At 39.8% G+C, this 13,975-nt stretch overlaps 1 protein-coding gene across 1 annotated transcript; it reads left to right on the top strand.

Annotated features, from left to right (window-relative positions):
• The first annotated feature begins 304 nt into the window (after positions 1–304).
• On the top strand, positions 305–5,006 carry LOC121307105 (inhibin beta B chain). Its single transcript, XM_041239227.1, has 2 exons — positions 305–1,007; positions 3,478–5,006. Exons 1-2 carry the CDS (start codon positions 635–637, stop codon positions 4,224–4,226), a joined length of 1,122 nt encoding a protein of 373 aa, XP_041095161.1. The 5' UTR covers positions 305–634; the 3' UTR covers positions 4,227–5,006.
• Positions 5,007–13,975: the final 8,969 nt, after the last annotated feature.

Below are 13,975 nucleotides of genomic sequence, written 5' to 3'. Positions count from 1 at the left end.
CTGATAAGACAATCTGAACTTTAGTTTATCTCTTGGCCATATTTCATTTCGTTATTAAACAGATATAAAGCCCTATGTTGGAGCGACTTATCTCGCCTTCATTCCCTGCGCCCTCGCTTTGCTCGCGCCCTTTGCCTTTACAGTAGCCTGGTGTTGCACCAGCAGCAATAGGCTGGAGCTACACATTGCATCATGCTTGCAATCCTGTCTGGACTGCCTGCCAATCATCACCTTCCAAAGTCAAACATTTGGAAAGAGGGAGAACAAAAAAAAAAACGTACTTTTGTACCTAGGATTCCAACATGTAACGTTATCTATTGTGACGCTGCACAACACAAATCGTCCCAGTGCTCATGCCGTGCGTGTGTAGTGTAGTGTATGTATAGAGGTTGGAATGTGATGCATAAGATCCACTAAGATACTCATTGGTGCCTGTCTTCAACGTGTCACCAAGTGCAAGCTGAGCCGGAGTTGTAATGACACTGACAGTGACAGGTGCTTGACTTGCAAATAGACAACCGCAGCCTGAACGCTCGGACATCGGAATTTGAAGCCTGGTGGTGATTTGTTTTGGTTTGGGTCATTTTTACGCACAGCGCATATATTGAGCATTGGTGCGCATCCCACTTTCAAGATGGGCAGCAGTGACGTTCAGTCCGGGGTCAGGTGTGTTTCTCTTATGCTGGTTGTGCTGGTGGCAGCTACGTCGTCACAGACATCTGGAGACGCCGGGTGCCCGACTTGTGGCATGCCCGCCTTGGAGAAGGGCACCGAGGAACAGCTGCTGATAGAAATCGCCAAGCTGCAGATTCTCAGCAAACTTCATCTAAAGGAGAGACCGAACATCACCGACCCGGTGCCCAGAGCCTTCCTCAACGCCGCGCTCAGGAAGCTGCACGCCGGCAGGGTGAGGCAGGATGGCACCGTGGAATTGAACAGCAACCTGGAAAGACAAAACGCCAGGGAGAAAGACCAGGGATACGAAATCATTAGTTTTGCTGACCCCGGTGAGTAAAAGTGGCACACAGCACTTTCTTTTTGCAGAATTGCTTAAATACTTTAAGTCTGAATTTGTGTTTTAATTGATTACAAAGGTGGCTAATCATATTTCTTACTCCAGAGTTCACCTTGCAACAGGGCTGGTTTTCAGCACAAAACTGGATGACTTTAGAGAACGGAACTTTGCAGGTTACCTTGCAGATCTGGGTCTGGGCGTGTTAAATATGCCCGCCTCTATTAATATAACAAGGCATTCAATTTAGCCGCGTTTCAATTGCCGAGGCTTTTGCTTCAGTAAGTTAAGTTAGAACCTTATTAAAAGCAAATACTAACAAAACGGTCAATATTTTATATATAAAACATTCTTACCGTAGGCTACCTTAGCTTTTTAACCGTTAAACGAGTCTCAAAACGCGGTGTCAGCTTTGTTCGGAGCATAAACGTTTTAGATTTGAATTCTAAACTGACCAAATCCGACCTGCTAAGAATGCATTAGACAAGTTTACCATGTTTATTTTCAAAAGCTTTTCTTTGTTTTACCGTCCTTTCAAATAATAATAATAATAATAATAAATAATAATAATAATAATAATATATTTTTACTGTCAATGGATTTTACAAGAGCGTTACAGTGAGCGCAATGTAAAGATGCACCGGGTAAACGTTTCTTTCAAAAACGAGTATATCACAATCTAACGAAATACACAAGCATGCGAGGAGTAGTGGTAAACTATACAGTTCACTACTTGTTTTGTAAAGGTTGTTGTGTTAGAGGTTGCACTGAGTATCAATGCATGCAGGTCGTACCAAATTACCAATATTGTACACAGGCTTTAATTTACAGTTAAGACCATGCACAATTGACGGCAGGTCTACATTAAAAGTTGCAGCCACATCATGCTTAAAGATTTGTTTAAACTAATATTGCCGGTAACCCGGTACCATTAATGTTCAATCATTTTAACCCATGCAATACACCTGTACCAAATAGAGTGCGCGCCCTGAGCGTTCACACACAACCCCGGTCTAGTGGGGACTTACCAACACCGTATTTGCAGTTGTTCGGTGACGGTACTGATCTGCTGTGTGTTACCCGATTTTGTGAACTAATTCAAGCAATTGTTTCATTTGCTTTCTGATAAATGAGTAAACAGAGCTACCGATATCTGATAGAAAGGCTAAACTTAACGTGGTGGTCTACAAATGAACACGCAGAGCTCAAACAAACCTCGCGACCTTTTTTTTTTTCCTAGGTTCAATATCTCTATTTATTTATTTATTTATTATGCGAAAGGCAACGAAGTATTTAAAAAAACGAGAAAACGTATATATAATACAGCACTTGGAAGTCCAAAACGTAGAGAAGCAGTTTTGTACCGTATTGAACTTTTAAGTACACGTTGTACGCTGTTCGCACGTTCTCTTTAGCACATATTGTAATGCATTTCCAAATCAGTCTTGTAACGCACGTGTCTGGTCACAGGGTTACTCTGTATAAAGGTAAGCTGGACCTTGTAATAATGACCTATTTTCATTCAAGTAGATTGTGCAGGACGGTGTAATGTGAGATGAACAGACTCAAAATCGAAACGTATACCGCGCTTTGTTTTTATCGGCTTTTAAAAACTTAAAGACATAAATGTTTGTTTTTGTGCAACTGAGATGGCTTGCTAATTTATCTAACAAAGCCCGTTTTTATATGTGCACATGATAGAATGTAATACACAGTTTAGTGTGGCTCCCTTCTGTTTACCTGATCACCTTGACCAGATTATTCTGCAGACAGAAAGCAGCTCTTAATCCACATTGATCCCAGTGCAGAATTGATTCGGGGTCTTCGTTCTCCATCCCTCCGTTCTGCCTCAAAAACGAAACAGGAGTACAGAAAAAGAAAAACACAGAGCCTACCTTTACTGGCATGTCAAAGGCAAGCTATTTTATAACAAAGCAATTGTGCTTCTGAATGTGCAATGGGTTCGGCATTGCTATAATACAAGGCAAAGCCATCTGGTAACAGTTACTTCCATCAACTCTTATCAGTATCAGTTATTGAAACGTGAAGAGCCATGCAATTAAACTGGCTATAGGACATGAGCTCCAGTTCCCCCTCTATTATGGGAAATGTATGGCTTATTATTAATCAAAACAAAAAGCAGACAGAGAAAAAAAGTGAGAGAGAGGAAGAGCTACTAACTAGGGTGAATGTAGCAATTATTGGGAGTTAAAATAGGGTTTAACCAGTTATCACTAATTGAAAATGTCCTGCTAACATAGAATGGTCTTTATGGTGAGTTGGTCGTTATCTAGAGATGCAGTTTAAATTTTATTCCTATTTATACTAAATAAACTACCATTCATTGTGAAGTTATCCAAGCATTGTATTCTAGTGTGTTGCATTGTGCTGCAATTAATTACGATGGTCAGTAAGGCTTACGGAAACTAACAGTTCTTTCTTATTTCTTTATTTTATTTTCACAGATCATGGAGACGCAGCCAAATCCGGACTGACCTTTCAGTTCTCCAAAGAAAGAGGGATGAACTTTCATATCCTCCAGTCCACCCTGTGGCTCTACTTCAAGTCTAGTTCTGAAGCCCCCAAGGAAAGAGTCACAGCCAAGGTCTTCCTGGCCGGCCCACACCAATCAAACCGGACATTGCTGAGCCAGAAGCAGTTTGATCTGAAATGGGGCAGCTGGCACACTTTCCTCATCACCCGAGGAGTCCAGAACATCTTCGACAGGGGCGACAAGCAGGTGAAACTGGTCCTGGAGTGTGAAGGATGCCAGGACTTGGCCGTCCTGGGCAGCCTTGGCAATGCCTCCCACCAGCCCTTTCTGGTAACCCAGGTGCGGGTCAGAGAAGAGCATTCCATCCAAAAGAGGTCCCTGGATTGCGACACCAACATCAACTTGTGCTGCAAGAAGGATATCTACGTGAGTTTCCGGGAAATTGGCTGGCAGGACTGGATCATCGCCCCGGATGGTTATCATATGAACTACTGCATGGGACTGTGTAGAGAGCACTTTGCAGGGGCCCCGGGCATCGCCGCCTCCTTCCACGCAGCCGTTTTCAACCAGCTCAAAGCCAATGGCATCCACTCTGCCATCAGCTCCTGCTGCGTGCCCACCCAGCGGCGCCCACTCTCAATGCTGTATTTCGACCCCTCCCACAATATCATCAAGACCGACATTCCCGATATGATCGTGGAGGCTTGCGGTTGTACATAAGTTCTTCTGTTTTTGACTTTGCAGCCTCTGGAACATTTGGTGAGGACAGCCATGGAGGTCTTTGAAGATCTACTAAATCAGCCTGGCTGCCGTTTTGTCCAGCCAAACTTATGAACCGTTGGTCATACCCAATTTAGTCCACTGTGTCACCTGGTGTGACAAAAAAAAAAAACAATTTGCTAAATCTGTGACCTACTTGCGCTAAAGGATTCTTGAAGGAGAAATGGCTTGATTTAGATGGCAGATTTTGTACTGCCCCGATTCACTGTAATACAGTTCAATGACATGTGCCAATGCCAAAGCACCAATTACCTAAAAGCCTTGAAGGGTCTTTGCTGACACTATACCACCTCCAAGGAAGGCAATAGAACAAATTAGCAGTTTTTAAGAAAATTTGTTAAGGGCTATAAGGAGAGGAAATATAACCATCATTCAACCAAAAGGAAGGCTTATCTGCTCCAAACAATTACATTTTAAGCAAAAGCATGTCCACGAAGTAGAAGAATAAATCAAACATATTGCAATTTTATTTGTAGGTAAAGAATAATGTATTTTTCTTCATAGAGCACTTTTTCGTTTTCTGTGTACTTTAAATAACGCCTCAAGCTTTTTTCATTTTCTTTTTACAAACCTGTTACCACTGAATGTATGTGTGAGTTGCTTAAACAGCAATATATTGTATGACGACCCATGTTTGAACTTGCCTAGCACATTGTATAAAATAACATGTACTGTATATCAATATTATATATTTTTTAAAATAAAGCATCAAAGATAATATGTTTGACTTTAGTGGTTCTGTTTGTTTTTTTCCCCTGGGTTCCCTAGGCACATCTGGATTAACCACACTGGGTTTACTGGTGGCATGCTAGCTGCTCCCTTTATAGTCAGATGCTCTGCCTACCTGCTGGTTAGGGATCCACAATTAGGTATCTCCAATCTTTGCCATGCAACCAAACTCAACAAGCAGTATTTTCCAGACGGAGAATCCCACTTCAACATGTATATGTGTCCATGAAACCATTGACGAGACACTGCACCTCTCAAAGTAGGATTTTTTAAATTTGGGATCAAAAAGTCATGGCCCATTGCTCCATAATGATATTAAGTGAAAGGGAGCTATGGTTTGAAATATACAAGTCAACATATCGGTCAAAATCTGAGCTGTCCTTCCTAGTTTAAATAAACTGGTAGAAACTTATCCAAATAGACTTGTGGCTATAATTGTTGCCAAAGGTGCCTCTTCCAAATATTGACTCAAGGGGGTAAATACTTAAGCAATCAATTATTTTCTGTTTTGTATTTGTAATTAATTTAGAACAAATTGTAGATTTTATTTTTCACTTTATGTACTTTTTTATGTTGATCAGTGTCAAAAACTCCTAATTAAATCCATTTCCAAGGGGGGTGAATACTTTTGAGAGCCACTGTATTGCCAGAGACTGTATATACAGGTCCAACAATTTTGTAGATCCTGTCCAGAATGCCAACAGACCGGAGGGAAAGGGAATGTACTAGTCCCCTTAATTCCATTACCCATTATAGATTAACCATTCCAGAGAACAGTGATGGACATAGTTGAGCCCTTGGAAAAAGTCAGGCAGGTTACCGATATATACTTGTAGTATGTGATTATGCAACCAGATATCCTGAGGCTTTCCTGTTAAGGCAGATCAAAGCCAGGCAAATAGGATCTGCCTTACTTCAGTTGTTCTCAAGGTTATTAATCCCAAAAGAAATCCTAACAGACCAGACTTTTTTGACTAAGACATTAAGGCGAGTGTATAGGTTGTTAGGCATTGGAGGGATAAAGACCACCCCCTACCACCCACAGACAGATTGCCTCGTTGAACGGTTCAATGGCATGTTAAAGTCTATGCAAAAAAGTTTGTTGCAGATAATGGGAAAGGCTGGGATAGATGGTTACTATACCTTCTGTTCACATATCAAGAGGTCCCACAGACAAGCACTGGATTCTCACCATTTGAGCTCTGTGTGGAATGGTAGTGCGAGGTCCCCTGGATGTGCTAAAGGAGTCCTGGGAAACATCACCACCCACTCAGATGAACATTGTGAGTTATATTCTTCAAATACAAGAGGAACTGGAGAAAATGTCGGCAATGCCCCACGAGGATATGGAGAAGGCACAGAAAGTGCAGAAAAGATGGTATGACCAGTCTACATGATTTTATACCCTAGACAAAGGAGAACAAGTATGTTTACTTTTACCTACCAATGAGTGTAAAGTTCTTGCTAAATGGCAAGGACCCTATAAAGTATTGGGGAAAGTAAGGCCTGTCAATTGTGAAATTGAAATGCCTGACAGTCACAAGACTTCTCGCATAAATCAATTAAATAAATAGGTACCTAGAAAAGAACTAGAATCTGTTGGCATTCTATTCATCCAAGCAATTGAGAAGGAAGAGGAGAGTGCAGTGCAATATTTTCCCATTGGAGAAAGGAAGGACTGTGTTGGATCACTTGATTTCTCAACAGCAGCTGGAGTTTCAGAATTGTATTCCTGAGGGTCTTTTCCAAAACAAGCCAGATTGCACAAATGTAGTAGAACACTGTATTGTTGTAAAAGATACAGAACCCATATGACAAAGACTATACAGAACTCCCCTGAAATTGTTAACAGTACTGAAAGAGGAGTTGGATTTGATGTTGCAGCTCAAAGTGATTGAGCATTCGGAAAAGTTAGTGGTGCAGTCTGGTAGTCCTGGTCCCAAATAAGGACAGAAGTATGCATTTCTGCATAGATTTTCAAAATCTACATGCAAAAATCTGAATTTGTCCCCTATCTAATGTCACACATAAAAGATCTTGTGGAGCATTTCAATAAAGCCCAGTGCATTAATACTCTGGAAGTATGTCAAGGCTATTGGCAGGTGTCTCTCACGGAAACTAGTGGAGAATACATTGCATTTAGGAGCCCCTTTGGGTTTCACCAGTGATGCCTTTCGGTTTTCATCGAGCACCCACAACCTTTCAAAGGTCAGCCCAATAAAAAGATAAGACAACCGCATAAGTCTGGTCGACATAAATTGAAACACAACCTTTTGGCATAGTCCCTTTAACCTTTTGCAGTCCAATGTCGGACCCTGTCCGACATCATCAAAAAGATGTCAAGCACAGGTCTCTAGTCTAGGAAAAAGCTGAGAAAACCTTTTAATGGTGTTTTTTGAGATGTTATAGTAATAAATTAATGACATGGATTGCATTATTGAGGAGTTTGATGATAAAAATGAGTGAGAGGATTTAACAATATGCACGTCTATAAAGAGGTATGTGAAAAATACAATGAACAAGGGGTGGGGCTTGGCTGTAGATACAGTACTGAGTGGGGTTTTTTTGCGATTCAATGCCTTTTGAACCTGTTTTACTCTGAAAAAACATATATTTTAAACAGCTCGTGTAAAATAAACAACCCATGTGAAAATAAACTGGACCTGACATGCCCGAAGGGCGCTGAATAAAAGGGTTAAACTTACACTAGGATTCCATTTAAACAATGGCGATGGCATCCTTGTCGTCGCAGCTCTGAAAAGAAAGAGCCAAACACTGCAGCAGCTTGTTCAATGCTTTCTTGCTTCTATCCAAGAAAAAAAAATCAATACTGTCTGAAAAGCAAAGGCCATGTTTGCTTGAATAAACAGCTCAAGTGTTTATGGACTGTCTGTGTTAAGCAAACTACATCCACTGTCAAAGTCAACATTGCAACGTGGTCGACTGTGCTCAAAGCGCCTTTGCAAAAATTAAGTTTAATAAACTATCAACAATTAGGACAAGAACAAACACACGGTGTTGAAAATAACATTCCATTTGAACTGCATTTGCTGTTAATGCATTTATTTTTGTTTGACCATCAAAACATCTTTCAGGCCCTTGAAAGCCCTAACCATGTAGTTCAAGTTCATCTTTTTTTATTACCTCTGTTTAAATAGTTGTATCATGATATGCAATTCACTCTTCAAACAGAACACCATTACAACGTTTTAGCACTTTGATTTAAATGCATTAACTAAGGTTCTTCTCAACACACAAGAGGCTGCTGTGTTCAGTTAATTCAACTCGCGATGGAATTTAGTCACTTGTTTGAGCTGCAAGCAGGGATGAAACTTTAATTTTGGTAGGACACAGCTAAAATTAACAACGTGAGTTTTGTAAACCGAAGCTCATTTACACTCACTGCCGGCAGGTGGCTGCAGTTTGCAGGGGTGAAAACATTTGTGTCCCGTTTTACTGAAGTACCCCGTTTTAGGCAACCTTCCCCTGCTGTAAAAACATGCAATTTTATATATCAAAGAGTACTATACTACTCATTTCTAATCATATTTTTTTTTTACAAAATAATATATTATAATACATTGTGTTCTGTGATTTTTAGAATAATAAAATTAATACATTGTTGTAATCTATGAAACAAAATTTTGCATAAAAGTATTTTTCTGAAAACATAAATACAATTAATTATAGTAAATCCGTTGCAGTATAAAACGAGTCAATAAAAGGCAAGGGCCTATTTTTTATGTTGTGCTACTACTACTACGACTAATAATAATAATAATAATAATAATAATAATAATAATAATAATAATAAATAATAATAATAATAATAATAATAATAATATGCCTTTTAAGATAGAATCTAATAGCACCATAGAATTAAAGGAATTTATCTATTATTTATCATTTTCCCCGTTTTTTTTTTCAGAGCAATAATAATAATAATATAATAATAATAATAATAATAATAATAATAATAATAATAATAATAATAATAATCTATAGTCTACGCTTTATGATAAAAAAGAACATGTATGAAATTAATATGCAGTATGTACTATATATTAATTTAATGCACAGTGAATATACAGTAGATGTAATATTAATCGATTTAATGCAGTGCATCCAAGTAATTTGGAGAACATATGCCACGTTCCCGCTAGCCGCTCGCCACGTCGCTACAAGCGAAAGTTTTTTTTTTTCTGTGTGGCTAAACTAATTTTCACCTTTCACCATTAAAACCGGGTCCAAATCAGAGCAGCCTGCGTGATTTCTATTAATTACGCGTGCGGTCAGATCAAATGTTCTTAAAACAGAAAATATGTGTCTCCCTGTCTCCGCTGTTTAATCTGAGGCGGTGGTGAACAGAGGATAAGGTTGGTCAGTGAATATATATTTAAGCATATCAACTACCGGTGCACAGTCAGTACACCCTCGATAGCTAGCTTGATCCAAGCGAAGGAACAATCAAAACAAACGCTAAGCTGCTGGAGTAAACTATACCGTGACGGTGCATTGGATAAAAGCGTTAGCTACATGTGCTAATAATAATATGACGAGAACTGTTTTTATTCTTCATATGACTCAATGAATAATAAAAAATAAAAAAACACGTTTGTTTTAATAGCACGCGGTGCATGCTAGTTATACATAAGTATTTAAAATGACTGTGCAACATGCCTTTTTTTTTTTGTTTTTTTTTTTTTCAAACGGTAGTAAATTTAGCATTTATTAAAGAAATCTCAGTAGTCGCAGTCTTCAGATAGCCTACTGCGAATGTGTTGGTAGAGTGGGGTCTGTCATTGAAATATCTAGCTAAGCTACACGTTTAAACTAAAATACACGCTTTGTCTTAAGTAAACCGATTAAAATCGTTTTGGTTCACCAGAGGTAATGTAGGGTTTGTTTTCTTTTGTTTTTTAAATGATTTTAGGCAGTTTACTTGTTTTAAATATATAATAAAATGAGCGGACTATAGTTTTGTTTTAAGTAAACAGTATGAATTATGTTTCTTTTGTTTGTGGTCACGCATATGTCTGTATTATTATTATTATTATTATTATGAGACGCGTTGGCCACTGTTTTTTTTTTTTTTTAATACGTTTAGTTTGGTTATTTTTTGTTTCTCTGTAATTTTGCTTTCGTTTGATTTTTGGTACCAGTGCTTTGCGTGTATATTGTTTGCTTTGATTCTCTTGTTTAAACACTGTCTCTTGTGTGTTTTCGTATGCTTGCTACGAAGAAAAGGGAAACACCCTAGTCGATTATATTACCCCTTGGTGTTTAATACATTGTATGCTAACAAATCTGAGTACAACCCTTGCTGCAACGATCTTATGCCACAGTATTGTGTTTCACATTGCCCATGGCGTTTGCCTGGTTATAGTTCTTCACGATTTGGTTTTTGAGCACAGTTTTTAAGATTTGTTGGCACTTGCTTTGGTTGTATTTTCTGTTTCTTTTTGAAAGCCTTTTATTTGGTATTCTCTGAGCACGCTTCCCTCCCGGTGCAGTGGCGTCTGAGAGAGGGGGCCCTAATATTACTGCTCTTTACCAAATTTACTCTAGCTTTCTGTTAGGCTGGCCCTACAGTAACATATAACAACTGTGAGTTAGCAAAGAAGATACATGTAAGCAAACATTTATTTTGTTCGACAGTTTCTGTATTTTAAATAAATATTGTGACCTTGGCTATGTGGGGTAAGGTTTAAACCACCTGTACAGTTTCTGATGCTTTCATTTAATTTGGAGGGACTCAAGTGGGGATCACAATATAGGAGGCATCTCCCCTTACTCCTGATATAATTGAGGGGTGGCGTAGTCAAATCATTAGGATTGCATTGGAAACTGAAAAGAGAAGGAAACTAATAGAGAGCAGTTGTGTGATCCAGTGGTTAAAGAAACAGGCTTGTAACCAGGAGGTACGTGGTTCAAATCCCACCTCAGCCGCTGACTCACTGTGTGACCCTGAGCAAGTCACTTAACCTCCTCGTGAGACGTTCTTGTAAGTGACTCTGCAGCTGATGCATAGTTCACACACCCTACTCTAACGCTTTGTGATGGTGCTCCACTAGGTAAAGATAGTTCTTTAGTGATTTTTTTTTTTTTTCCCATTCTGCAAAACACAATTGTTCAAGTTCATTCAAAGGCTTCTTTTGTGCAAAGCCTTCTTCAACTCATACCATTCTCAATCAGATCTAGACTTGTCCATTCCAGAACCTTGATTTTTATTCTTCTTTAAACATTCTGAAGTAGATTTTGATGAGTTGGAATGTCCAATTACACTTTTACACCACGTTTTGTAGTGAAGGGTTTCAGATGATTGGCCAATATTTTTTGGTATGCTATGGAATCCATTTTACACTGTATCGGAACTAAATTTCCTGTGCCATTGGAGGGAAAGACTTTTCTAGAATTAGGTTTTGCATTATCATGTTAAAATTTCTAGCACCTGGTAGACAATACTATCATAGCATCAAAGGGGATGAATACTTTTGAATTAGCATTTTTGGAGTTTTGCAAAAAAGTTGCTGAAATAAATAATTGTTGACATTCATTTCTTGTAACTTGTAATTTTTTGTTTTCCCAAGACACTTGGTGTCATCAAACAGCACAGCAGGTAAGATTCCAGGCTTATACCTGCAAAATCATTTGAGCCTCCTCATTGTACTTTACTGCAATACAAACCCAGGACACAGCACACAGAATGCCAAACTGCTCCTGGTATTGCTCAGTAAAGCAATGACAAACCCCATCCAAAATGTGACGTCAGTTCATTTTCCTTCCAGTGATATACTCTGGCACATACCAGGGTTTGCTTCAACAATCTATTGTGTGGTCTGTATCCTGGCTTACAGCTTTTAAACTTATCGATTCGTTTATTCAACAGCAGCCAATTGCTTTGCAGACTCCTTGTGTCCCCAACTAACTTGTACAGATGGTTCTTTTTTTTTTTTGCGCGTTGGACAGTTTTTAATTCGTTATGTATTTATGATGTTGGATGCCCTGTGGATAAAGAAAGAAAGACTGAACAGTCCGATTTATTCAGTGCAGCCTATTCTCCGCAGGGCTGAGATCACACCAGCAGTGGCAATGTAAGTTGACCTGTATTGGGGTATATCACTTAGAAGGTGAATGAGCAGTGCAATCTCCATACCTCAAGCCTGCCCTGGACTGGAGGGAGCACCCTTTCTCTTAGGGGGTGAGGGAGCAGTTCAGTCTCCATGCCTCAAGCCTGCCCTGGACTGGAGGGAGCACCCTTTCTCTTAGGGGGTGAGGGAGCAGTTCAGTCTCCATGCCTCAAGCCTGCCCTGGACTGGAGGGAGCACCCTTTCTCTTAGGGGGTGAGGGAGCAGTTCAGTCTCCATGCCTCAAGCCTGCCCTGGACTGGAGGGAGCACCCGTTCTCTTAGGGGGTGAGGGAGCAGTTCAGTCTCCATGCCTCAAGCCTGCCCTGGACTGGAGGGAGCACCCTTTCTCTTATACAGTGAAAGATCAGTTCAGTCTCCCTGCCTCAAGCCTGGTCTGGACTGGAGGGAGCACCCTTTCTCTTATACAGTGAAAGCTCAGTTCAGTCTCCATGCCTCAAGCCTGCCCTAAATTGTATTTACTATTTTAATGATATATCTCATTTAATACTTGCAAAATATTCTTTGGTCACTGAATACATTTCGGTGCCACTGGAATGTATCAAGAGTTGAAATCTCCAAACTGATTTCACTTGAGACCAAAGCCAGTTTTAACCCACCCAGAAGTAAAGTCTAATGCATTGATCTGACCACTGAATTACCCCTCACCCAACCAAATGGTTTCAGGTTCAACAGAGTTCTTGGGAAGAATTCAGCTGGCGTGGCTGGTTTGCATTGCTTCACAGCAGTGGCTGTGCATTTGTATTTGTCTGTGGAAATTGCCAGAACCTTAAAGAACAGGTAGAGCCCAGGCCTCCAGGGATAAGATTATGTCCCCCAGCCCCCAAACGCAAAAGTGACCCGCACTGAAGAGTAATTGGGTTACATTAAACGGATTGCAGTCCTTATTTGTGACACAGTGACATACTGACACGCTAACAGAAAAACAACAGAGAGCTCAGACCTGAAAAGACCATAATCCTCCTTCCTTTCCCCAGCAGCCAATCACATCCCCACAATCCATCTTGAGGTGTATTTTAAACATCAATCCCTCCGAATCGCTGGTGGTAAATTTGCACTGTAATTTTGCAATTTTCCATTCTTTTATCATGTTTTTAGCACACATTTACCACACTTTATAATGGTTTGCCAGTATTCCTGTAAACACTAAGGTGTATACAGGAATACTGTATAGACATGTAGGGGAGTGAAACCCATACATTATCCATAGCATTTAAAGAGGGGGTCAGAAGAATATAGCATTGCATGTCCCCACGTGTCACTACAACTGTTTAAATAACATGCCACCTGTCATTCTTCTTTTCATTGTTAACATCCTGACAACTTTTTACACTTAGAACTTTAAAGTCTGTTTCAAAGCTCTTTTCAAAATGTCCACTCTAGTGCACTGGGGTTTGAGATCTGTCCTCTAAATCACTGCAGGAAGAGCGGTTTAAAAAAAAAAAGTGCTCTGTCTTTTCTGTTCCGCAACACATCCTGTGCACTAGAGCGGCCTAGGGCTTCTGAAAAAGAGATCGAAGTTCACCTTTGATCTTTGGAAGGTATTTTACAAGCCCTTTATCAATGATCCACACCTTGGTAGAATGGTAGTGGTAATTGTTGCAGTGCCTTGATACCCTATCAGAATCAGTACATCCTCAGTAAGTAGACCAGTCTGTGATTAGAATTTACTACTCCTTACTTCCCGACAACTTGCATGAAGCTTGGTCCTACCACCTCCCCAGCCTCCACCCCAAACAAACACATTTGCATGGACTTCCATTAACTGGAAAATCTCTTGACTGAGTAATCCAATTACCAGGGACCCAGTTAC

This window comes from Polyodon spathula, chromosome 53 (genome assembly GCF_017654505.1).
Source record: "Polyodon spathula isolate WHYD16114869_AA chromosome 53, ASM1765450v1, whole genome shotgun sequence".
In the NCBI taxonomy this organism is placed as follows: Eukaryota; Metazoa; Chordata; class Actinopteri; order Acipenseriformes; family Polyodontidae; genus Polyodon; species Polyodon spathula.
The sequence above is the reverse complement of the archived record's forward strand: the minus strand, read 5'-3'. Positions and strand labels throughout refer to the sequence as shown.

Bases quoted from the DNA above. Each gene is read 5' to 3' on its own strand.
- LOC121307105 (XM_041239227.1), top strand. From the start codon at position 635: ATGGGCAGCAGTGACGTTCAGTCCGGGGTCAGGTGTGTTTCTCTTATG. The intron at 1,008-3,477 runs GTGAGTAAAAGT...TTATTTTCACAG, and splicing joins CATTAGTTTTGCTGACCCCG to ATCATGGAGACGCAGCCAAA.